The following is a 23,940-nucleotide window of genomic DNA, read 5'->3' on the forward strand; positions in this document are numbered from 1 at the left end:
ACTGCACTCCAGTTTGAGTGACAGAGTGAGACCCTATCTCAGGAAAAAAAAGAGCAAGAGAGATAAATAGATCCAGCATTAGTGGGAGTGTGCTTTTGAGTGCTCTTTAGGAGAAAATTTTATTTTAATATTTTTTCTTCTTTAAATTTTTTATATTCTAGCAAGCCATTTCTTCAACAAGGAGAAATTAATTTCATCCAAAGAGTCCTAGGAGCAAGGGCAGACGCAGAAAATCAGAGGCACTGTAGTCAGTTTGAGCAGCTTATGTCTTCAGACTGCTAAGCTGGCCAGTGCCAGGCTGGGTCCCTTTAGTTTCTCAAACACAAATCGCCCTGCTGGAATCTCAAGTTGGATCTGCAGTAGATCACCATTAACTCAGCAGCTTGCTGTGTTGTAAGTCCTTATGCCAGGAACTGTGCGGGATACAAAATGTAAGAGAAGGCTGGAATAGAGCATCTCCAGGGGAAACGAGAGCCAGAGATACGGTGGTGTCCCATGGAGACAGCCAGCTGGTGTTTGGTAGTTCCTTGTGGAAAGGCTGTACTTTGGTAAGGTCTCCACATCTGCAATGTGGCCTTCAATATTGTAGGTCCCCAAACTCCAGGTTTTTACATTCCCTGCATAGGTCAGGGTCGTAGGGAGTGATTCATCTTAGCAGAGCTGTCTGGTTTTTAAGGCAGGTGTTCCATTTATTAATTTTTTTTTTTTTTTTTTGAGATGGAGTCTCGCTCTGTTGCCCAGGCTGGAGTGCAGTGGCACGATCTCGGCTCACTGCAAGCTCTGCCTCCCAGGTTCACGCCATTCTCCTGCCTCAGCCTCTCCAAGTAGCTGGGACTACAGGCGCCCGCCACCACGCCCGGCTAATTTTTTGTATTTTTTAGTAGAGACGGGGTTTCACCGTGTTAGCCAGGATGGTCTCGATCTCCTGACCTTGTGATTCACCCGCCTCAGCCTCCCAAAGTGCTGGGATTACAGGTGTGAGCCACCACGCCCGGCCTTCCATTTATTAATTGACAAAGGAGGCATATTTCTCCTTTAGTAACCTGATGATTTGGGTCCTTTCTTCAGGGACTCGCTTTCCACATAAAGGTTCTTAGAAAACTAAGCAGAGTATGAGGAAAAGGCTGTGAACAAGCTTGCTGGTCCCTCCCTGTCCTAAAAAAGAGCATACGTCTTCTGTTAACCAGAAAACCCTTTTCACTAGTCAAGGCTGGGCAGACAGATGAAAGAGTGTGTATATGTGTGTGTGTGGTGTGTGTGTGTGTGTGTGTGTGTGTGTATGTACGTACGTACAGGGTCTCACTCCGTCACGCAGGCTGGAGTGCAGTGGTGAGATCAGAGCTCACTGCAGCTTCCACTTCTGCAGCTTCAACTTCCATCCTCCCACTTCAGCCTCCAGAGGAGCTGGGACTATAGGAATGTGCCACCACACCCAGCTTGTTTTCTAATTTTTCGTAGAGATGAGGTTTCACTGTGTTGCCCAGGCTGGTCTTGAACTTCTGGCCTTACAGGATCCTCCTGCCTTAGTCTCCCAATAGGCTGGGATTATAGGTATGGACCACCTCACTTGACCTGCGATGAGTTTTCAACAATGTGATTCCTCTTTTACAGAACCACCTAAGCTAAATATTCTTTTGAGAACTGTGGTTTCATGGCCTTTCTTCCATTTGTGGTTCTTGCCAAGTGGAATTTAAATGACCTCTTATCAAGATGGATAAACCCAAGTTTCCCAGTGCTGGAATATAGAAAATGGATGGACAAGTAAGTCCCACTCAGCACCCATAGCCCAGACATGGGGACCTCAACACACTTGGGCCCCAGACATCACCTTTCATTGTGAGTAGCTCAGAGATGAAACTTTTGGTTGTTAAGTGCTCACTGGCAATAGTTTCTATAACAGCAAGTGAAGGAATAAATAGTCACCAAAATATTTTCTGTTCCCAATTCCAACATTAATTGGATGAGGTAATTATTTTATGAAGAATTTTCATATAGCACAGTCCTGGCCATATCTTCAAGTGAACAGAAAAATTCTATTAAAAAGTCAACCTTCTATCTCACTCTGTTGCCCAGACTGGAGCGCAGTGGTGCAATTATGGCTCACTGCAGCCACAACCTCCTGGGCTCAGGCAATCCTCCTGTCTCAGCTTCACAAGTAGCTGGGATTAGAGGTGCTTGTCACTACACCTCACTAATTTCCCCATTTTTCCTATATGTGGATTCCACAGGACTGACTTTGAAAACTTGAGTATGGGTGGATTTTGGTGTACACAGAAATGGAGGAGTTGGAACTAATCCCCCCCATATACCAAGGGACAAATTGTATCTGTTTCTACAATTATACTGTAGGATACATTGTGTTCCATGACAATGGTAATTTTTAATGACAGTTTTTAATTGAGTGGAATTACCATAAAAATAATAAAAGTAGCAGCTAATATTTACTGAGCTGTTACTAGGTGCCTGTAAATACAATAGATTTTGAAATTCCCCATAACTCTTCCTTATTCCATGTAACCACTCTATCTTAAATTACTGATGCTTGCTTCGGTAGCACCTATACTAAAGTTGGAACAATAGGGAGATTGGCATGGCCTCTGTGCAAGAATGTCATGCAAATTTGTGAAGCATTCCATATTTTTTTTAAAAAGAGAAAAAAATTACTCCCAGATTTTCACTGGGTACATATGACCTTTTGTTTGAATTATATTCAAAGATGATATTTTCAGAAGTGAGATTACTGTGAGTCACAGGGCATGAGCATTCTTATTACACTTGATGTAAATTGTCAAGCTTTCAGGCATGGTGGCTGTCTGCCTTTAATTCCAGCACTTTGGGAGGCTGAAGTGGGAGGGAGGATTGTTTGAGGCCAGGAGTTAGAGGAGGCAGTATAGGGAGTCACTGTCTGTATTATTTTAAAAAGACTGCCAAGCTTTACTCTGGAAGGCTTATATACAATTTAAACACCACTAATAGTGTAAAAACATTGCCCCTTTCAGGCCAGGCACAGTGGCTCATGCCTGTAATCCCAGCACTTTGGGAGACTGAGGTGGGTGGATCACGAGATAGAAATCGAGACCACCCTGGCCAACGTGGTGAAACCCCGTCTCTACTAAAAATATAAAAATTGGCTGGGCGTGGTGGCGGGCGCCTGTTGTCCCAGCTACTCAGGAGGCTGAGGCAGGAGCATCGCTTGAACACAGTAGGTGGAAGTTGCAGTGAGCCGAGATCACGCCACTGCACTCCAGCCTGGCGATAGAGTGAGACTCTGTCTCAAAAAAACAGAAAATGCACATTTCATTGAACCTTTGCTGGCAGAGGGTATTATAATTTAACAAGTTATTTTTTTGTTTGACTATTTTTAATAAATAAAAGACCTAGTATTACTTTATTTTTATTTGTCATATTTTAATATCTTTCCTTGTGTTAGCTTATCAGCTTTATTTCTTCATTGTCCTTTTTTTATTTTTGAGACCAAGTCTCAACCTGTCGCCGAGGCTTGAGTGTAGTGGTACAGTCTCGACTCACTGCAGCCTTGACCTCCTGGGCTCAGGTGATCCTTCCACCTCAGTTGCTGAGACTATAGGCACATGGAACCATACCTGGCTAATTTTTTTGATTTTTAATAGAGACGAGGTCTTGCTATGTTTCCCAGGCTGTTCTGGAATTCTTGGCCTCCAGCGATCCCACCACCCCCTCCCAAAGTACTGGTATTACAAGTGTGAGCCACCATGCCTGGGCTGTCTGTGTCTTCCCTTTATTCGTAGAGTTAATATGTCTTTTACTAATTTGATTATCTATTTTTTTATGTGTTTTTTTTTTTTTTTTTTTTTTTTGAGACGGAGTCTTGCTCTGTCGCCCAGGCTGGAGTGCAGTGGCGCAATCTCGGCTCACTGCAAGCTCCGCCTCCCAGGTTCACGCCATTCTCCTGTCTCAGCCTCTCCGAGTAGCTGGGACTACAGGCGCCCGCCACCACGCCCGGCTAATTTTTTGTATTTTTAGTAGAGACGGGGTTTCATTGTGGTCTCGATCTCCTGACCTCGTGATCCACCCGCCTCGGCCTCCCAAAGTGCTGGGATTACAAGCGTGAGCCACCGCGCCCGGCTGATTATCTATTTTTTATGAAATTATAAAAATAGTAAATACTTTTAAATAAAGAAGTGAAAATTTTCCTTCACTCTTTAGACCCACAGTTTTATCTCAGGAAATAATTGCTATTGCAAAAATGGGCCATATTCTTCAAGATACATATAGGCTAATTGGACATCACTTCACATTTTCATATTTCGTGGACATCTATGCCAAGAGCTATTGATCTATCTTAATCCTTTTCATGGTTGCATAATATTTTATTATATAGACGTATCACAATTTACCAGTCAGCCACTGTAGGCATTTAGGCTCCTTCTAATATTTGCTTTGAGCTCTTTATATAATTAAAAATTAACCCCCTCAGCCACATGTGGCAGCTCACACCTGTAATCCCAGCACTTTGGAAGGCTGAGGTGGGAGAACTGCTTGAGGGTAGGAGATCATCACCAGCCTGGTCAACATAGTGACACTTTGTTTCTATTAAAATTTTTTTAAAAATGAGCTGGACATTGCAATGCACACCTGTAGTCCCAGCTACTTGGGAGGCTGAGACTGGAGGATCACTTGAGTCTAGGAGGTTGAAGCTGCAGTAAATTATGATCACACCACTGCACTCCAGCTTTGGTAACAGAGTAAGACTGTGTTTCTTAAATAAAATAAAAATGAGGTGGGAAGATTGCTCTAGCCCCGGAGGTAGAGGCTATCGTGAGCTGTGATTATACCACTGCAGTCCTGCCCATGCAATAGAGCAAGACCCTTTCTCAAAGAATAAAATAAAATAAAAATTAACACTTTATCATATTTCCCACTAACACCTTCCCTTGTACGTTTTTCCTAGAAGCCCTTGAATTTTGTTTGCTTTTCACATACCATTTAAAACTTTTAAGTACTGATGTCTGTCTGTTTCATCCCTCCTTTTTTTTTTTTAAGAATGTCTTTTTGTCACTTCCAGCTGGATCTACCATGAAAGACTTCAGAGTCCAGGAAGAGAGACTGACTGGGCAATATGTTATTCAGGTACAAAAAGACTTGGACTATAACTAAAAAATGATCAAATAATAGTGCATGCATCAAATACAATGGAAAGCTCTTCTGAAGGGTGAGAGAAGCTTCCAGTTAAGTTGACATTGAAACTGGGTCCTGAAAGATGAGGAAGAGTTGTATGAGAGTGAGGAGGGAAGGGGGGAGGTGGAGGGATGGGGAATGGGCTGGGATGGGATGGAGTGAGCTGCCCAGGCAGGGAAACCAGCACTGTAAAGACCTGGACAATGAAGATGGCACATTTTGTTCAGGGAATGGTGAAGTAAGAGTGGCAGGAATGCTTTAAAGAGACAGTAATTTGCTTGTATGGAATTTTGCCCAAGAGACCTCATTACAGTTTCTAATCTTTTGATGTTATCATCTATCACTGTCCTTGTCAAATAGTTTGGAATAGGTATGATGATCACAGTAACATCAAGCATAATATTTCATTAATTCTTAGAATTAGAGAAGAAGATGTGATGATGGAAGAAGAGGTCAGAGAGGGAGATTTGAAGATGCTGCAGTTCTGGCCTTCAAGATAGAGTCAGGGGCTATCTTCAAGGTGAGTCAAGGAATGGGGTGGCTTCTAGAAGCTGGAAAAGGCAAGGGAGCACATTCTCTCTAGAGCCTCCAGAAGGAATGCAGCCCCTCTTATACCTTGACTTTGGCCTTAATAGGCCTAGTTTGGGCTTTGGTTCCCAGAACTATAATATGGCAGATTTGTGGTGTTTTAAGGCACTAAATGTAGGGTAGTTTGTTGCAGCAGCAAGAAGAAATGAACATGAGCCAGGGGCAGTTGCTCACGCCTGTAATCCCAGAACTTTGGGAGGCCGAGATGGGAGCATCGCTTGAGCCCAGGAATTTAAGACAAGCCTGGGCAACATAGTGAGACTTCTTATTGAAAAAATTTTTTGTTAAATTAGCCAGATGTTGTGGCATGCACTTGTAGTCTCAGCTCCTAGGGAGGCTGAGGTGGGAGGATTGTTTAATTCTGGGAGGTTGAGGTTGCTGTGAGCTGTAATTGAGCCGCTATACTCCAGCCTGAGCAATAGAGCAAGACCCTCTTTCAAGAAAGAAAGAAAGAGAGAGAGAAAGAAAGAGAAAAGAGAGAAAGAAAAAAAGAGGGAGGGAAGAGAGGGAGGGAGGAAGGAAGGAAAGGAAGGAAGGAAGGAAGGAAAGGAAGGAAGGAAGGAAAGAAGGAAGAAAGGAAGGACGGACGACAGATGGAAATGTTAAATAGAGTGTTGAGGGTTGGCCTCATAAGTGAAAATTGAGCAAAAACTTGAAGCAGGTGATGGAGCTGGCCAAGGTGCTGAGTGAAGAGTATTGTGGGCTGAATCAACAGGATAAAGGCATTAGGAAACTCCCTGGTGAGTCTGAGGCTCTGGAAGGAGGCCAGTGGAGCAGAGAGAGAGAGGGAGAGAAGTAAGGGAGCAGGCCAGGGAGTTGCTGGGCGGTGATCAGTATAGATCGTGTAAACCCTGGGAGGCTATTGCTGAGGCTCTGACTTTTATTCTGACTGAAAGGGGAACCGCAGGAGGGTTCTGAGTAGAGAGGCGACATGATCTGTCTCCTGATTTAAAAGCACCCCTGGCTGCTGAGTTGAGAAAGACTGTGGGAAGATTTGGGTAGAAGCATGGGGGCCAAGCTGTGGCATCATCCAGGTGGGAGATGGTAGTGGTCCTGACCAGAGTCATGGCCGTGGTGAGAGATGGTCAGAACCTGGATAGATGTTGAAGTCAGCCAATAGCATTTCCTGACAGACTGGGTGTGGGCTGTGAGATAAGGCAGGGGTCAAGGTTGAGCCTGATTCTAATTGAATTATTAAGTAATTTTAAAAAACACTGCTGCCTTTCCCAATCCTACCAAGTAAAGGATGCTAGATGAAAGCAATCTCAAGTCAGGCCAGGTGCAGTGGCTGACACCTATAGTTCTAACAGTTTGAGAGGCAGAGATGGGAGAGATGGGAGTATGTTTTAAGGCCCAGGAATTGGAGAGCAGCCTGGGCAACATAGCAAGACATCCTCTCTACAAAAATAAAATAAAGAAATTTAATACAGTAAAATAAATACAGCTGAGCATGGTGCTGTATACCTATGGCCCCAGTTACTGAGGAGGCCGAAGTGGGCAGATCTCTTGAGGCTAGGAGTTTGAGGCCAGCTTGGGCAACATAGCAAGACTTCTCTCTTTACAAAAATTAAAAGAATAGCCTGACATGGTGGCACTTGCTTGTATTCCCAGTTAGGAGTAGGCTGAGGCAGGATTATCTCTTGAGTCCAGTTGGACGAGGCTGCAGTGAGCTATGATTATATCACTGCGCTCCAGCCTGGGTGACAGAGCGGGACCCTGTCTCAAAATACAAATACAAATAAACTGAAATTTCAAGTCAGACCAGTCCCTTCTAGGCTATGGAGGCCTTGCAACCACACAGCTGCATGATTGAGTTTGTGTGGCTGTGGATGAGGAGACCCCTGCCTAATTGTTGTTGGCTATATAATCAGTTTATTTTTAATTTTAGTAATCAGATATATTTCCTCATACTTGATGGTCTCAGATATGTGTGGGTTTTGGAATTCTCCTTGGAACAGGTTGTAACATCTTATTGGTTTCATCATTCCGTAATTTTTTTATCTGATCACTTTTTAATAAGATCAGAATTGACATTAGACTACCTAATCAGTTTTGATTAATGAGAAAATGAAATTGTGTTGTTTGCACTTTATCCAAAATTGGTTTCATATTGGCTAAATCTAATCAATACTTGAACAAATGCAAAATTAGAGCTTCTTTATCATGAAACACTTTGTCATTCTTGAAAAAGATGCCATTTCTTTTTTGTAGTCTTTAATAAACAGCTGCTATCATTGCAGACTTGCTATTCAGGCACTTAGGAATTTTTCACTAGAAGGCATGTAAAGAAAGACCATGGGCATTTGTAATGAATTTAGCATTCATTGTTTGACTGCGTGACTGTCCCCAGAGCTGTAACTTTACTAATGAATTTTTCAGAAGCCACTTAGCTGGCAACTGAGCCTAACCAGCCACTAACACTCATTATTCAGAGCTCTTTTATTCTTACTATTTCTCCTCAAACTTGGCTACACTCACAAAGTGATAAAAACTTGTATTTCTTTTCTTTCCTTTTTAGAGACAAGGTCTTGATCTGTGGCCCAGGCTGCAGTACAGTGACATGATCATGGTTCACTACAGCCTCAAACTCCTGAGCTCAAGCCATCCTCCCACCTCAGTCTCCCAAATAGCTAAAACTACGGACATGTGCTACCATGCCCAGCTAATTTTTTGTGTTCTTTTTTTTTTTTTTTTTGTAGAGATGAGATCTTGCTAGGTTGCTCAGACTGGTCTCAAACTCCAGACCTCGAGTGATCCTCCTGCCTCAGCCTTCCAAAGTGCTGGGATTACAGGCAGGCATGACCACCTGTGCCCAGCCCCTTATTATTATGTTTTTAAATAATAGCTTTATTAAAATATGATTCACATACCATTCAATTTATTGAAATCTGCAATTCAGAATGTTTTAGAATATTCACAGAGCTGTGCATCGATCACCACAGTCACTTTTAGAACCATTCATTACTCTATAGAGAAATCTGCACGCTTAGCAATTACCTCCACTCCCCCAACCTGCCTTTGCCCCCAGCCTCAGGCAACTATGGATTCATTTTCTGTCACTACCTAATCTGGACAAATAGAATTGTACAATAGGTGATCTTTTGTGCCATTTTTCCCTCTTAGCACAATGTTTTCAAAGTTCCTTTGTGTCACAGGATGTATCAGTATTTCATTTTTTCTATGGCTGAATAATATTCCATGGTAGAGACACTCTGCATTTTGTTGATCCATTTATCAGTTGGTGGACATTTGGGTTGTTTCCACATATTGGCTATTATGAATAATGCTGCTATGAAGATTGAAGTACAAGTTTTTGTGTGGACATATATTTTTATTTCTCTGGGATATATGCCTAGGAGTGAAATTGTTACATTATATTTTACATTTAACCTTTTGAGAAACTGCCAGACTGTTTAGTAAAGTGGCTACACCAGTCGGGTGCAATGGCTCACACCTGTAATCCCTGCTACTCGGGAGGCTCATTTGAGAGGATGGTTTGAGCGCACAAGTTCAAGACCAGCCTGGGCAAGACAGTGAGACCCTGTCTTGATTTTTCTTAAAAAAATCCAATTAAAATGACAAGAAAAGAAATATCCAAAGTGGTTACACCATTTTATATTCCCACCAGTGATGTATGTGGGTTCCAATTCCTCCACATCTTCACTGACATTTTTTTTTTTTTCTAGACAGGGGCTGGCTCTGTCTCTCAGGCTGCAGCACATCACAGTTAACTGCAGCCTTGACCTCCCAGGCACAAATGATTGTCTCATCTCAGCCTCCTGAGTAGCTGGGAATTATAGGTACACGCCATCATGCCTGGCTAATTTTTATATTTTTTTGTAGTGGTGAGGTTTTACCATGTTGCCCAGGCTGGTCTCTTACTCCTGGCCTCAAGTGATCTGCCCACCTCAGCCTCCCAAAGTTCTGGAATTACAGGCTGAGCCATCATGCCTGGCCTTCACCAACATTTGTTATTGTCCGTTTTTTTTTTCTTTATACCTTAAAGCAGTATAAGAACAAGTGTTTTCAATTATGGTAAACAAAAAATATAATCCCAGGGCATTTGGATGCTGAGACAGGAAGATCTCTTGATGCCAAGAGGTTTTGTTTTGTTTTGTTTTGTTTTGAAACAGAATCTCACTCTCGCCCAGGGTGGAGTGCAGTGGTGCGATCTCAGCTGCCTGAAGCCTTCACCTCCCAGGTTCAAGTGATTCTCCTGCCTCAGCCTCTTGAATAGCTGGGATTACAGGTACATGCCACTACTGCCCGACTAATTTTTGTATTTTTAGTAGAGACGGAGTTTTGCCATGTTGGTCAGGCTGGTCTCAAACTCCTGACTTGAGGTGATCCCCCCTCCTCAGCCGCCCAAAGTGCTGGGATTTCATGCCTGGCCTGATGCCAGGAGTTTCAGACCAACCTAGCAAGACCTCATCTCAACAGAATATTTAAAAATTAGCCAGATGCGTTGTTGCCTGCCTATAGTCTCTTTTACTTTTTGAGACATGGTCTGGCTCTGTCAGCCAGGCTGGGGTGCAGTGGTATCCTCATGGCTCACTGCAGACTGAAACTCCTGGGATCAAGTGATCAGTCCTCGCACCTCATCCTACCAAGTAGTGGGGACCATAAGTGCATGCCACCCGGGTCTTGCTGTGTTGCCCAGGCTGGTTTTGAGCTCCTGGCCTCAAGCGATCCTCTCACTTTGGCCTCCTGAAGTGCAAGGATTACAGGTATGAGTCACCATGCCTGGCCCTTACACTGCCTATTGAGAACCAAAAGAAGGAACCAAATTCTCCTTAGCTCAACTCGAGCCATTTCCCAATTGGGTCTTCCACAAGGAGCTGGTTATTGAGCTGTCCAGGCCTCCCAAGCAGCACAGAAATGAGGTGAGGGATTTTTCCTGCTGCTCCACTCTGTGAGGAGTTGGAGGATGATGTTTACTTATTTGCAGAGAGAGACGCCTTGTAGGCACCTTAGGATGGAGGGGACCCTGATTCCAATGTCCTTTTGTTTTTTTCTTTAGAAGTAGCACCTTGCTCTGTCACCCAGGATGGAGTTCAGTAGTCCATTCACGGCTCATTTTAACCTCAGACTCCCAGGCTCAAGCGATCCTACCACCTCATCCTTCCCAGTAGCTGGGACTACAGGTTAGTGCCATGACACTTGGTGAATTTTGATTTTTTCTTTTTTTTTTTGTAGAGATGGGGCCTTGCTATGTTGCCAAGGCCGGCCTTGAACTCCTGCACTCAAAGGATTTTCCTGTGTTGGCCTCCCAAAGTACTGGTAATGCAGGCATGAGCCATTATGCCCAATGTCTCTGGTTCTTAACCTTCTGCCTCCCTCTTCCACATTTAAAGAACTCTTGTAATTACATGGGCTCACCCAGATACTGCAGGATAATCTTGTTTTAAGGTCAGCTGATTAGCAACGTTAATTCCATCTGTACTGTTAATTCCCTCTTCCTATGTAATTGTGCGGTGTAACATAGGACATGAGCAGTTGGTGGGGGTCATTACTTTGGCCATCACCGTGACTATTTTGTGCCAGCTACTGAAGTAAGCACTGGTGAATTAAACATGAATAACACACACTCCCTAATCTCCATTCATTTATGGGAGGAACACCTCACTTCCCATACTCCTGAGAATCTGGGGAGTCAAGGAAGGCTTCCAGGAGGAGGTGGTGCTAAAGCGGACAAGTGACAGAGGAGCTGAAGCTAGCCAGGAAGAGAGTAGAGGTTTAAGGGGAAGCGTATTCTAAGCAGAGGGCATCACCCACTTCGGAGGGTCCCAGAGGAGAGAGAGAGGGCAATCAAGGGGCAGGTGAGGCTCAGTTGGACTCCACAGCAGGTAAAATGGGGAGGGGCAAGCAGTGAGGCTGCCTTGCAAGGTAGGGCAAAGTAGGGCCTGTTAAGGAGTTTGGACTCAATCCCAAAGGCAAGGAGAAGTGATGTAAACGGGGGAGTAACGTGATGAGATTTCACGTATTAGAGACATGGCTCAGGCTGCTGTGTGGAGAAGGCACCAGGGGGAGCAGATGGCTCAGTGAGTGTGCTGGAGACCTAAAGCAGGGGACACACTGAGTTTAGGGAGAGTTTTTTAAAATAGAAGAAGTTTGAGTAATTTAAATGCTGGTGGGAAGGAGCTAAAAGCAGGGGACAGGTTAAAGATACAGGGAAGTGGGAGGAAGAACTGACAAGTAAGGTTCCAGAGAGGGCAGGAGAAGAGATTCTTATAGGGGGATTAGCATTCCTCTCCCCTTCCCTCCCCTCTACTCCTCTCCCTTCCCCTAAGACAGGGTCTCACTCTGCTGCCCAGGCTAGAGTGTACTGGCACGATCTTGGTTCACTACAGCCTAGACTTCCCAGGTTCAAGGGATCTTCTGACCCCAGACTCCCAAGTAGCTGGAACTACAGGTGTGCACCACCCCCATACCTGGCTAATTTTTTTTTTTTTTTTTTTTTGGTAGACACAATGTCTGTGTTGCCCAGCCTGGTCGCCAATTTTTGGCCTCAAGCAGTCCTCCTACCTAGGCTTCCCAAATTGCTGGGATTACAGGCATGAGCCACCATGCCTGGCCTCTGCTAGTTTTGTATTCTCTAGAGTTGTCTGTAGTTTGTGCTAGTGTGTCACTCATTATGCTGATCCTGTTTTAAATATTTTTTATATTAAAGTTACTTTTTTTTTTTTTTGGTATTGGGTCTCAGTCTGTCACCGAGGCTGGAGTGCAGAGGCACGATCTCTGCTCACTGCAACCTCCACTTCGAAGGCTCAAGCAATTCTCCATCCTCAGCCTCCCAAGTAACTGGGATTACAGGTATGTGCCAGCAGGCCTGGCTAATTTTTGTGCTTTTTGTAGAGACCGGGTTTTGCCGTGTTTCCCAGGCTGGTCTCAACTCCTGAGCTCAAAGCGATCCACCCGCCTTGGCCTCCCAAAGTGCTGGGATTACAGGTGTGAGCCACTGTGCGCATTCTAGTTTAAACTTTTGAGCGGTTTATATGTTTTGATTGGACTCCTAGAAATACAGAATTGATGCTAGGAAGAGTACCAGGAGATAGACACATATACGTGGGATTTCAGCCTAGGTTTGGTTATCCAAGGAACAGTGCTGAGTTTTTTGCCAATGGGACATGGGATGCTGGTGATTTCCAGGAAGTGACCTCACAATGAGTGAAGCTACCACTTACTGTTTATTGTGATGAAATGCTAGCCGAGGCATATGCCATGCAAGCTAACGGATGCTATGCCTCACCACTGTGGCAATAAAGATGACTCTGAAGAATGGCGTGGGACAGAACCTTTCGAATGCACCTGAGCAGGGGTCTCCACTACAGGGCCACAGAGCTGGTGGTGAGCAGCAGACAAGTGAGGGGAAAATTCGTTTGTATTTATAGCCGGTCCCCATCCCTCGCATAACCACCTGAGCGCCATGTTCCTGACAGGTCCAGCTACTACCTTACAGTGACCTCTTTAGGCTCATCTCATGCTTCACCACGGCCTCGCCAAACCAAGCTGCTGCGTTTCGGCAGCCTCTGCAGCAGAGGCCGAGCTCTGCGTCCTGATGGCCTCTTTAGGCCCAGCTTATTTCTCCCAACAGCCACCTTAGGCCCCAGCTTTTCCCTTTTGGTGGCCTCTCCAGGCCGAGAAATTCCTCAAGTCGGCCCACCACAGTTGCTGCCTCCCGGCCTCCTCTCCAGTCCCAGTGCTCTCTCGCGGCTATGCCTACAGGCCCAGCTCCTGCCTCCAAAGAGCCTCTTTTGACTCAGCTCCTACCCAGCTCCTGGTGGCCTTCGTAGGCCTGAAACCTCTTCCAGTCCAGCACACCATACCCACCTCTCCACTTGCAGCGGCCTTACCAGGTCCAGCTTTTGCCTCACGGCAGCCCTCCCCGGCCATTTTCTGGCCAGCCTCGTGGCAGCCTCAACAAGCCCAGTTACTGCCTCACACTGGCCTCTCTAGGCCCAGCTCAGGCCTCACGGTGGCGTCTCCAGGCCCAGCTCCCGCCCACCCCAACGGCGTCTCCCGGCTCAAGGCTTTCTCAAGGCGGCTCCTCCAGGCCAAGATCCTGCCTCCGGGCGATGGCACGTGTGGTCCCAAAGTGTCCTGAAGTCGGCCTCGCAAGGACCAGCTCCTGCCTGTCGTAGGCGCCAAGAGTCACGGCCTCTGCCTCCTCACAGTGGACCCCCCCAGGCTCAGCTCTTGCCTCAGCGTGGCCACCTCAGGCCAAGCTCCTGCCTTGCCTGTTGGCAGCCTCCACAGGCCCAGCTCTTGCCTCTCGCCATCCTCTCCAGGCTCAGAACTGTTTCCAGCCTGCCTCTCCAGGCCTAGCTCTCCCTCCCAGCTGCACCTGCCTGCCCAGCTACTGCCTCTCAACAGCCACGTTTGGCCTAGCTCCTGGCAGCCTTTGTAGGCCTCCGGCTTCTCTACGTCAGGCCTTCCAAGCCCTTCCTTCGGCTCCCCGGCGGCGTGGAGCGGCCCAGCTCCTGCATGACAGTGGCCTCTCTGGGCCCAGCTCTTGCCTCGCGTCGCCTTCCCCGGGCCACGTTGCCGCGTGCCTCGTGGCAGCCCCGACAAGCCCGGCTCCTGCCTCCTGATGGCCTCTTCAGGCTCATCTCGTGCCTCGCCACAGCCTCCCCAGGCCAGCCTCCTGCGTCCCGGCAGCCTCCGCAGGCCCGGCTCCTGCGTCCTGATGGTCTCTTTAGGCCCGGCTCGTGCCTCGCCGTGGCCTCTTGAGGCCCAGCTTTTCCCTTCTGGCGGCCTCTCCAGGCCCAGAACTTCCTCAAGTTTGCCTCCCCCGGCCCAGTTGCTGTCTCCCGGCCTCCTCTCTGGGCCCAGCTCTTTGCTCGCGGCTGCGCCCGCGGGCCCAGCTCCCGCCTCCAAACAGCCGCCTTTAACTCGGCTCCTGCCCAGCTCCCGGCGGCCTTTGTAGGCCCGAAGCCTCCTCTGTTCCAGCTCTCCAGGCCCGCCTCTTGCCTTGCCTCGCAGTGGCCTTTCCAGGCCCAGCTCTCGCCTCCGGGCGGCCTTCCCCGGCCACGCTTGTGCTGGCCTCCCGGCAGCCTCCAGAAGCCCAGCTCCCGCCCACCCCGATGGCGCCTCCCGGCCCAAAGCTTCCTTCCTCAACGTCAGCCCCTCTAGGCCTAGCTCCTCCTGCCTCCTGCTGATGGCCTGTGCGGGCCGAAAGCATCCTGAAGTCGGCCTCGCCAGGCCCAGCTCCTGCCTGGTGTAGGCCCCTAGGGGCACGGCCTCTTCCCCACACTGGCCCCTCTTGTGCCCTCTTTCACCAGCTCCTGCCTCACGATGGTCTCTTGAGGCCCATCTTCTGCCTCATAGTGGCCACTCAAGCCCTCTGTTTTGCCTCATGTTTGCCTTTTCTGGCTTTGCTCTTGCCTTGTATTCGCCTCTTCCGGATCCAGCTTTTACGTCTTCGATGGTGAACCACATCAAGGAGCCTAAATCTTCCCTGGACTGTCATTTGTTCACTTCACAGCAGAGTGCCTTGGGAAAACCCCATCTCTTCTTTTAACCATGAGAGTGGATTTCTGACGAATTGATAATAAATTTTGTCTCTGTGCTTTCAGTGATTTCTGTTTTATTTAGTGTCCCATGGTTTTTGTTGTCTGCTGGGGGTGAGGAGGAGAATGAACCTTTGGTCCTTTGTCTTTGCCCCAGACATGGTAGCTTCTCACTTCATGTCTTCTATTTTTATATATTTTACAGTTTTCTTTTCTTTTCTTTTTTTTTTTTTCCTTAGGTTCTTGCTCTGTCACCCAGGCTGGAGTGTAGTCGTGTGTTTATGGCTTACTGCATCCTTGGCCTTTTGGCCTCAAGTGATCCTCCCAACTCAGTAACTGAGACTACAGGCACATGCCAATATGCCTGGCTGATTTCTGTTTTTTTATGAGAGGTTTGTTCTGACTAGGTTGCCCAGGCTCATCCCAAACTTTTGGACACAAGCAATCCTTTTGCCTGGGCCTCCCAAAGTGCAGAGATTACAAGCATGAGCCACTATGCCCTGCCTGCAATTTTCCTGTCTTGAACTATTAAGAATTTACTTTTTGATTAATATACTATGACTGTATACATTTATGTAAATATAGATACTTAAAATTTTTCTTTGATACCAATTTTTCCGGTTTTTTTTTTTTTTGAGGCAAGGTACTGCTTTGTCATTCAGGGTGGAGTGCAGTGGTGATCTCGGCTCACTGCAAACTCTGCTTTTTTGGCTTAAGTGATCCTCTCACCTCAGCCTCCTGAATAGATGGGACCCCAGGTATGAGCTGCCATGCCCAGGTAATTTTTATATTTGTTCTAGACAGGAAGTCTCACCATGCTTCCTAGGCTGGTTTCAAACTCCTGGGCTCAAGCGATCCTCCCACATCAGCTTCCCACAGTGCTGGGGTTACAGTTGGGATCCACACCTGGCCTGCCATTTTCTTTTCATAGATCATCAAGAATTTACTTTATGCCGGGCCCAGTGGCTCACGCCTGTAATCCCAGCACTTTGAGGGGATGAGGTGGGTGGATCACGAGGTCAGGAGTTCAAGACCAGCCTAGTCAAGACAGTGAAACCCTGTATCTACTAAAAACACAAAAGTTAGCCATCTGTGATGTAATCGCAGCTACTCAGGAGGCTGAAGCAGGAGAATTGCTTGAACCCAGGGAGCAGAGGTGGCAGTGAGCCAAGATCGTGCCACTGCACTCCAGCCTGGGCGACAGAGTGAGACTCTGTCCAAAAGAAAAAAAAAAGAATTTGCTTTTTGATTAGTATGCTGTAAATATATATACGTATATGTGTGTGTTATATATTCGTATGTGAATATATGTGTGTGTATATTTTCATAGCATACACACACACATATCCATTGTGAAAGAGATATATGAATACCTAGAAACTGATAAGCTTCTTCCAGGTTTTGAAACCACCCTTAGAACAAACACAAAAGAAGTACAAAATATCATTATTAATGACCATAGACCAAGATGACCATGAGTCAATAGTACTTTGCACCTTAACCACCTTCCAGCAGAGCATCTCAAAGTGTTGGATATATCTGAACATTACACCCTTTCACATGGACTAGGATGCTTTGTAATTATTACTTAAGACCTCAGTGTGACCCTTGTCAGCATGAAATCAAACTATTTCTCAAATTATGGAGATATAGAGTAACAGCTTTCATCAGGAAACAGGTATTGCATTTGGTTCGTCATGATAAGTTCCTGGCCTAAGAAGATGAAATATTGCAGAAATGTGCATGTGTGTGTGTGTACACTCTTGCAAGATGTGAGGGTGGAAGTGGGGGTTGAATTTGATAAAACCAGCAGTGGGCAGGCTGCTGGGAGGGGGCACTTGTTTTGGCAGCGGCAGTGTACCTCTAGAATTAACAAATGCTTGTAAGCCTCAGTTTTCTCTATTGGAAAATAAAGATTATAATTCCTGCCTTGATATGTGAATTAGGTGATCCGCTATATGCAAAATATCTAGTATATAATAGGTGCTGAACTAATACTACTTTCTGTAGCTCATTCTTAATCACTGCTTAATTTTAAAAAGTTTAGAACACTGCTTTTATAAGAATTATTTGTAATTATTATATAAAATCTGTCCTATAGAAAAGTACAAAGCAGGCCAGGTGCTTGCTATAGCTCACACCTGTAATCCCAGCACTTTCGGAAGGCAAGGTAGGAGGATTGTTCAAGGCCAGGAGTTTGAGACCAGCATGAGCAACATAGCCAGATCCCATCTCTATAAAAAATTAAAAACTAGCTATGGTAATGCACACCTGTAGTCCCAGCATCTCAGGAGGCTGAGGCAGGTGGATCACTAGAACCCAGGAGTTTGAGACTGCAGCCTGGGCAACAGAGTGAGACCCTGTCAGAGAGAAGGAGGGGGAGAGAGAGAGAGGAGAGAGAGAAAAGTACAAAGAAGCAAGTAACAAATCAAGAAATTTTCAACCACCAAGAAATAACTCTTAACATTAGGTGGTATGGCCAGGCGCAATAGCTCACGCCTGTAATTTTAGCACTTCGGGAGGCCGAGGCAGGTGGATCACTTGAAGTCAGGAGTTCAAGACCAGCCTGGCAAACATGCTGAAACCCCGTCTCTGCTAAAAGTACAAAAATTAGCTGGCGTGGTGGGTCCCTTTAATCCCAACTACTCGAGAGGCTGAGACACGAGAATCACTTGAACCTGGAAGGCAGAGGTTGCAGTGACCCAAGATCACGCCATTCCATTCTAGCCTGGAAAACAGAGACTCTGTCTCAAAAAATAGGTGATAATTCATACCTCTTTTTGTGCAACTAGGTACTTAGATAAGTAGATAGATTAATGGATTAAAAATAACTGACAGGCGCTATGGCTCACGCCTGTAATCCCAGCACTTTGGGAGGCTGAAGTGGGCGGATCATGAGGTCAGGAGATGGAGACAATTCTGGTCAACATGGTGAAACCCTGTCTCTACTGAAAATACAAAAATTAGCTGGGTGTGGTGGTGGGCACCTGTAATCCCAGCTAGCTGGGAGGGTGAGGCAGGAGAATCGCTTGAACCTGGGAGGTGGAGGTTGCAGTGAGTGAGATCGCACCACTGCACTCCAGCCTGGCAACAGAGTGAGACTCCGTCTCTAAATAAATAAATAAATAACTTCACGTATTTTATATATGTTTTAGTTTAAATATATATATAACTTTCCTTTGCTTGATACAACAGAAGCTGAAGAAACTAAAGGTGAGAGAATTTCTGCACTTCAGATAAATGCCTATGTGCAAGTGATATTTTTATTCAATATTCATTAAAATTACGAAAAAAGATAAAAGTATCATGATTCTTTTTAACCTGCAGTTTCTGTTTTCACCCACAGCGGCTGTATTTTTGGAATTGGTCCATGTTTGAGGGTTTCTGTTTAATGGGTTTCCACCTGGATGACCATTCTTTTTTATTTATTTATATTATTATTATTATTATTTTGAGACGGAGTCTCCCTTTGTCGCCCAGGCTGGAGTGCAGTGGTGCAATCTTGGCTCACTGCAAGCTCTGCCTTCTGGGTTCACGCCATTCTCCTGCCTCAGCCTCCCAAGTAGCTGGGACTACAGGCACCCGCCACCACGCCCAGCTGATTTTTTGTATTTTTAGTAGAGACGGGGTTTCACCGTGTTAGCCAGGATGGTCTCCATCTCCTGTCCTTGTGATCCGCCCACCTCGGCCTCCCAAAGTGCTGGGATTACAGGCATGAGTCACTGCGCCCGGCTTTACTTGGTTTCTAGAAAGTGCCAGACAGTTTGCTAGGTGCCAAAAGTACAACAGACAAGAAAAAACATAGTCTTGGAACTCCAGGAACTTACTGGCTGGTGTAGGAGACAGATAATAAAAAAGGCAACAAACAGAAGAAACACTGCAAAGTGTGACCATGAAGAAGGCAAGCAGCGGGAGAATTACCTTTTAGTTTAAGAGGCCAGGGAAAATCTCTCTCAGGAAGTGAGGCTTACTGAGACCACAGAATTGAGAAGGAGCCTATCAGACAAAGAACAAAGGGAGCTGGGCGCGGTGGCTCACGCCTGTAATCACAGCACTTTGGGAGGCTGAGGAGGGAGGATCATTTGAGATTGGGAGTTTAAGACCAGCCTGGCGAACATGGTGAAACCCTGTCTCTACTAAACATACAAAAATTAGCCGGGCGTGGTGGCACATGCCTGTAATTTCAGCTACCCGGGAGGCTAAGGCAGGAAAATTGCTTGAACCCAGGAGGCGGAGGTTGCAGTGAGCCGAGATTGTGCTACTGCAGGCCAGCTGGGTGACAGAGCAAGACTTCATCTTAAATAGCCAAAGGGAAGAACATTCCAGAGAGAGGAGATAGATATGTAGAGAGAGACAGGAAGAACTTGCTATGTTCTGAAAATAAAGATACTTCTAGAGCACAAGCGGTGAGGTTGGGAGGCCTGCAATGAGATGGAGAGGAGGACCCTGCTGGCCCTGGCAGGAGTCTGGACTCTTTTAAGTGAAATGGAAGCCACTGAAATGTTTCAGGTGGGGAGGGTCCTGTCCAGATGTGCATTCTAAAAACTCTTATTCTGCTGTGATCCAAGAAATACATTGAAGGTAGGATCAAAGATCTTGGATGCGAATGGAAGAAGGGAGGAAAAGGGTGAAATCAAGTGTGACTCTTCAGTTTCTGGCTCAAGTGACAGTAGAAAATTCTGCAATTACTGATATGGATATGACCTAAATGGATAGGTACAAGTTTTGGGGCGGAGATGGGATAACATGTTATATACGGTTTTCATGCCTGGCACATATATGAACACACTCAATATGGGAATTACTACTATCTGGACATCCTGTGTTTCATAACAAAGGCTTCTAGAAAACAAGTGGAAATAAATAGTAACTTCCATGTCCTTAAATACAGTCTGCAAGCATGAAATAGAACAGGATTCTCAAAGTGGATGGCAATAGGTTCTCTCTGAAATAAATTACAAAAAACTTCACTACAAAATGGTAATGCAGGCCAAACACCGTGGCTCACACCTGTAATTTTAGTACTTTGGGAGGCTGAGGCAGAAGGATCGTTTGAGCCCAGGCTGGGGAATGTAGCGAGACCCTGCCTCTACCCACCACCCCCTCCAAAAAAAAGGTGGTGGCTCCAGGGGAGTATCTACAATACAGCCAACCAAGGACACTTTGGTTTATCACATCAGCATCTGATAAGGTCTGTGCTTCTCTGAAATCACATTAATGAAAACATGTAAATACCAGAATGCTTCACACTGAAAGCTTTTATTTTGAAAAATAAAATACAAAAGTCATTAAGTTGTAAATGTATAATGGTAATTTCCCAACTTCTCAGAAACAATACAATGAATTAAATAATTAAGATATTTAATATTATTCACATCAATACACTTAAAACAGGCACACGTGTTCTACAAAACATTAGAACATGTACAGACAACCTATTTCAAAAGGAGACTGCCCAAGTCTGCTTACAGGATCCCATTTTTAAACCCTCTCCTTGAAAACAAACGTCATAATCTGGTAAGAAAAGAGGACAAGAGGAGTTTTAACAGGAAACACGTTCCTTCTGGGCTCCTTACTGCAGGGCTGTGCATGAAATCGGGATCAAGAGCTCTTTGCTCAGGAGGCAGATCCCTCACGAGGCCCAAAGCTGTGCGGACACCTCCATCCTCTCAGTGGGAGAAAACTGGCAAATGCACAGGTGGCGCAGCCAAGGTGCAGACGCTCCACCAAGCTTGGCAGGGGACAGCCAGTCCTAGGAATTTCCCTTCTGCTGAAAAGGCAGCAATCTTTCCTAGGGCGAACAAACAGAATGTGGTTACAGGTGTGGAGTCCTGGTGTGTTCTCCCTGTGTCTTCATCTCTTCCTTCCGAGCTACAGGCCTAGACAAGCCAGGTGGTTGGGGAGGTTCCTGCAGGTCAGGGGCCAGGAGGATGGATGTTGAGAGCAGCTGCCTCAGGAAGACTGCCTGGGAGGCACACGCACCCTCACTCTGGTGCTTTCAGATGCATGCAAGTAGCTGCTAGGTGCAAAGCAAGCAGATGGTGGCCAAAACCAGGGCTGCTCCTGCCCATTTCTAAATAACTTACTGTCATCTGCTATTGTTGCTACTGTGGGGGCACTGTCAGGGGCATCAGATGTCCAGGGGTCAGCACCATGATTCCTCGTGTGAAGAAATGGGTCCTAAGGTTCTTAAAGTGTCCAGGGGTCAAGACCCTGATTCCTCCTTATATGAAGAAATGGGTCCTAAGGTTCTTTAAGTGTCCAGGGGTCAGCACCCTGATTCTTCCTCATGTGAAGAAATGGGTCCTAAGGTTCTTTAAGTGTCCAGGGGTGAGCACCCTGATTCCTCCTCACGTGAAGAAATGGATCCTAAGGTTCTTTAAAGGAAGCTCCAGAGAACACAGAGACTGTTTGTTATTGAAATGCCAAAGGGACCCAAAAGATAAGAAAGATAGTATCCATCCTAACTGTCCCCAGTTCTCCTGAGTCCTCCTCACCACAGGTTGGCCCCTCCCAGCCTACACACACAAGCAAGGGTGAAATGCTGCAGAGGCAAATGCCGATGCGGTCCATACTACAACACGCTGGTAAAGAAATGAGGCCTTGTGTGTGTTTGGTGGGGCGGGCAGGGAGATTACCTATGAAGTTTGAAAGCATTTTGTATAAACAAAATTAGCCAAGGCCTGATAACCGCTGTTAAATATGCAGACCCACAGGACATAAGACTAACATTCAGCATTTGCTCCTCAGCAAAAAGGAAACCTGAATCCTAGAACCTGTCAATATTAGCAGTTTGCTGCCATCTGGGATTCTGACATGACGGAGAAGCGTCCATGTGCTTCTTATGTCTATAATCCATCAACGCACCGCAAGTCACATTCAACCTGTTTTCTCACTAGTAAAACAGGAATACTACCAGCTTGCCGGAGTGGTGTAAGAACTGAATACACTTTTATATATGGATGTATATATAATTTAGTGTATCTGTTATATATATATCATCTTATATATATGCAAATAAAATGCTTGGTATTTTATGCCTGGTATGGAGTATGCACAATACATCATTATATAAAGTAAAAATAAAAACAAAGAACAGCAAGTAAACTATGAGAAAAAAATCACTATCAATATCAGATTTTATTTTTATTTATTAATTAATTTATTTATTTATTTTTGGGACTCGCTCTGTCACCCAGGCTAGAGTGCAGTGGTGCAATCTCGGCTCACTGCAACGTCTCCGCCTCCTGGCTTCAAGCAATTCTCTTGCCTCAGCCTCCCGAGTAGCTGGGACTATACGAACCCACCACCACGCCCAGCCAATTTTTTTTTTTTTTTTTTTTTTGAGATGAAGTCTCACTCTTGTCATCCAGGCTGGAGTGCAATGGCACGATTTCGGCTCACTGCAACCTCCGCCTCCTGGGTTCAAGTGATTCTCCTGCCTCAGCCTCCCAAGTAGCTGGGATTACAGGCCCCTGCCACCACACCCAGCTAATTTTTGTATTTTTAGTAGAGACGAGGTTTCACTGTGTTGGCCAGGCTGGTCTCGACCTCCTGACCTTGTGATCTGCCCACCTTGGCCTCCCAAAGTGCTGGGATTACAGGCGTGAGCCACCGTGCCCAGCCAATATCAGATTTTTTTAAAAGGCTGTTCAAGTTCCAACTGATCAAAGGCTTTGCAATATCATTTGGAGCAAAACCGATCTTAAGCAAGTTTGGGTGGATAAGCAGAGACTGAAAGTCTGGGAGAAGGGTATGAGCTCTGAGCAGCTGCACCTGGAAATCTGGGCTGAGAAACCAGCTTTGCCCCGCATGAGCTGGTGTCCCTGGACATGTGCCTGATGAGGGCCACGTACTCAGAAACAGGGCTTAGAAGGCAGGGCTGGCCTTGTCCACAATGTAGCGCTTAGTCCAATGAGACAATGTAGGTTACTCACATAAGCCATCCATAATACATTAAAACAAGCAAGGGCAAACTTGAAAAACCAACCAAGAAACAAACAAACAAACAAAAATTGTAGTAGGGCAAAAACATCTGCAAGTCCAGCACACAAAGAAAGCCATTGGAGGTGGGGATGGGTGCCTGGGGCCCTGGCTGAACGGGTAACCAGAAGTAAACAGCCACTCCTGAGTTCTGGGTTTCCCTGCCTCTGGACTATGGTCTTGACAAACGACCTGCTCCCTCCAAGACCAGCTTCCTTATCAGCAAACAGGGAGTTGGGCTTGATGGCCTCCAGGTCCCTTTCAGCTGAAATATTTCATGGTTCATAATGAAAATAGCAATACTATTGTGTGCTTATTATGAGCCAGGCTCTTGGATGATGATTAATTCTCACCACCATGCTCTTGTTAATACTATCCTCATTTCATAGATGAATAAATGAAGACACAGAGGTGAAGTAACGTGCTTGCTTCCACACAGAAAGTGAAGAGGCAGGATTCCAACCCCGGCAGACGGACTCCAGAGCTGTGCTCTCCACCTTGGCCACCCAGCCCCCTGCAAGAGCCCGAGTGGGAAATAGACCTGGCAGTGTCCCCCAGTGTCCCCTCACCTCATGTATGGAAGAGGCTCCTGGTTCTGCTACTCCACTTGCTCAGTCTGCTGAAGGAAAGAAAAGATGTTTTAATGTCCTTGAAGTTGGTCAAGCATGAGAAGTGACTGTCCCCACTGAAACACCAGGGGTGG

General features: G+C 46.0%; 1 protein-coding gene, 1 long non-coding RNA gene and 1 other non-coding gene across 5 annotated transcripts in view; 2 read left to right on the forward strand and 1 right to left on the reverse strand.

The window, feature by feature from the left end:
* The first annotated feature begins 1,672 nt into the window (after positions 1–1,672).
* Positions 1,673–5,827, forward strand: LOC115830842. Its single transcript, XR_004026341.1, has 3 exons — positions 1,673–1,761; positions 5,045–5,109; positions 5,576–5,827. It is a non-coding gene; the product is annotated as an uncharacterized LOC115830842 (long non-coding RNA).
* On the forward strand, positions 2,539–2,642 carry LOC115831018. Its single transcript, XR_004026574.1, has one exon. It is a non-coding gene; the product is annotated as a U6 spliceosomal RNA (small nuclear RNA).
* A 14,667-nt stretch (positions 5,828–20,494) lies between the features above and the next one.
* TPST1 (tyrosylprotein sulfotransferase 1) overlaps positions 20,495–23,940 on the reverse strand; it is a 146,310-nt gene continuing 142,864 nt past the window's right edge. For all 3 annotated transcript variants that reach the window (XM_030795645.1, XM_030795644.1, XM_003281782.3), the window contains 2 exons: positions 23,807–23,853; positions 20,495–21,045 (listed from right to left, as the gene is read on the reverse strand). In XM_030795645.1, coding sequence (XP_030651505.1) covers positions 23,808–23,853 — 46 coding nt within the window. In that variant the 3' untranslated portion in view covers positions 20,495–21,045; position 23,807. The remainder of the gene's footprint in view (positions 21,046–23,806; positions 23,854–23,940) is intronic.

The sequence above is a fragment of the Nomascus leucogenys genome, chromosome 17 (assembly GCF_006542625.1).
Source record: "Nomascus leucogenys isolate Asia chromosome 17, Asia_NLE_v1, whole genome shotgun sequence".
Classification (NCBI taxonomy): Eukaryota; Metazoa; Chordata; class Mammalia; order Primates; family Hylobatidae; genus Nomascus; species Nomascus leucogenys.